The sequence below is a fragment of the Vombatus ursinus genome, unplaced genomic scaffold (assembly GCF_900497805.2).
Source record: "Vombatus ursinus unplaced genomic scaffold, bare-nosed wombat genome assembly UNPS02014817.1, whole genome shotgun sequence".
Classification (NCBI taxonomy): domain Eukaryota; kingdom Metazoa; phylum Chordata; class Mammalia; order Diprotodontia; family Vombatidae; genus Vombatus; species Vombatus ursinus.
This window is the reverse complement of record NW_020954595.1, coordinates 3,074,209-3,075,862: the sequence shown is the minus strand read 5'-3', so window position 1 is coordinate 3,075,862 and position 1,654 is coordinate 3,074,209. Positions and strand designations below refer to the sequence as shown.

The 1,654-nt window shown below is 62.0% G+C and overlaps 1 protein-coding gene across 1 annotated transcript in view; it reads right to left on the bottom strand.

Moving 5' to 3' along the window:
• Positions 1-440, bottom strand: part of WNT5A (Wnt family member 5A) — a 19,771-nt gene extending 19,331 nt beyond the window's left edge. Inside the window, exon 1 of the mRNA XM_027835749.1 lies at positions 53-440. Within this exon, the coding sequence (XP_027691550.1) occupies positions 53-58 (6 nt within the window). The 5' untranslated portion in view covers positions 59-440. The remainder of the gene's footprint in view (positions 1-52) is intronic.
• Between the last annotated feature and the right edge of the window lie 1,214 nt (positions 441-1,654).

Here is a 1,654-nt window from a genome sequence, read left to right as displayed (position 1 = left end):
GGGAGAGAGGGAGAGAGGGAGAGAGAGGGAGAGAGAGAAGCCTCGAACCTACCTCCATGGCTCACGGGGAGGGGGGCTGGAGGTGGATGAAAGTCCCCAGCTCCGGGAAAGCAGCCCAGGAATCCCAGCGGAGCAGCGTTGGGCCAGGCGAGACCGCACAGTCCCGGGTGGGTGTCCTCGAGAGCAGGCACTGCCGACTGCGGCAGCAGAGGCGGCAGCAGCAGCAGCCCCGGTAGGAGCCCGCGCCGGAGCCCAGAATGCTAGTAGAGGGGCCTCGGGTGTCCAGCACCGCGGCCCGGGCCCTGGAGGCCGGGATGGGCAGAAAGTCCGGGGACGAGGCGGGCAGCGGGACCGGCTGAGAGGGACCTGAGTCCTGCGCTAGCGCCCTGGCGACCGCAGAGCCGAGCTGCGCTCTTCTGATGGCTGGGTTCCCAACGTCCATCAGAGATGGCAGTAATTAGGGCTTTCCAACCCCAAATGTGGGCGTGATTGTGAGAAACACTTTACAACAAATAAAAAAAAAAGACTTCTTCAAGGGGGTGAGGCCCCCCCCCTCGCCTCCGCCCGCCCGCCCCCACGACACACACTTGCCCCGAGGGCAGCGATCCTTCCACCCAGGTGCCCCTTTCTTTCCACTACGACTGTGCAAGCTTCAGGCTCTTCTCGCCTCCCCTCGGACTCCTCTCTGGGTCTGGGGCCGAACCATTCGCTCCGGAGCTCCAGTCCCTCCGTCTGTGTGTGAGTGTGTGTGTGTGAGTGTGTGTGTGTGAGTGTGTGTGTGTGTGTGTACGCGCGCGCGCGATCGTATGTACGTGTGCACGTTTGTGTATACACACACACTTGTAGATTTTAAGCGACAAAACAATCCAGCACGCCGGGCTTTTCTTCTGGAGATGCAGCAGGAAACGCAGTGGTCCGAGGATGACGAGGCGCCCCCTGCTTCGGTCCTTTCATTTTGGGCGCGGGACTGGGGTAGGGAACACTTGGGTCGCGAAAAAGAGTCCCGAGAAAAAAACGAAAAAGGTGAACTCAACTCGGCTCCCCCGGGGCTGAGCAGGGGGAAAGTTACTTCTCCGCCCCCCCTTCTTTCCTTCTTTCTTCTTTTTAATTGCCCTCTCTTCCTCCTCCTCCCTCCTCCTTTTTTTTTCTTTTTCAAAACGAAGGGCGAAGAAAACGGGGACTAAAGGCGAGCGGTGGGGGCGGGGCTCCCGAGATCCGTGGCAGCTCAGCTTTCCCGGGGCTCCAGGAACAAGTCACTGGGACCCCGGCTACGGTCCGGGAAAAAAAGAGGAAAGAGAGAGCGAGCCAGCAGGGTGAGCGCTGGGCGGCGGCACCGGCGTGTCCGGGGGCGCTCGTGCTGCTGCCACGCTCAGGGGGCTGGTCCGGTGGGCTCGGCGCCGCTCGCTGCTGGGGCTGCTGCGGCTGCTGGGGCTGCGGCTGGGGCTGCTGGGGCTGCGGCTGCTGCTGATCCAACACCAAGCTCCCTGGGCTCCCAAGAAGAAAGATGGTCTACCCTCCCACCTCACCCCCAGCCCCCAGCCCGTCTCTCCGTGTCTCTCTCTCGCTGTCGGTCTCTTTTTGTCTCTTTCTCTCCGGCTGCCTCTCTCTCTCTCTCTCCTCTCTCTCTCTCTCTCTCTCTCTCTCTCTCTCTCTC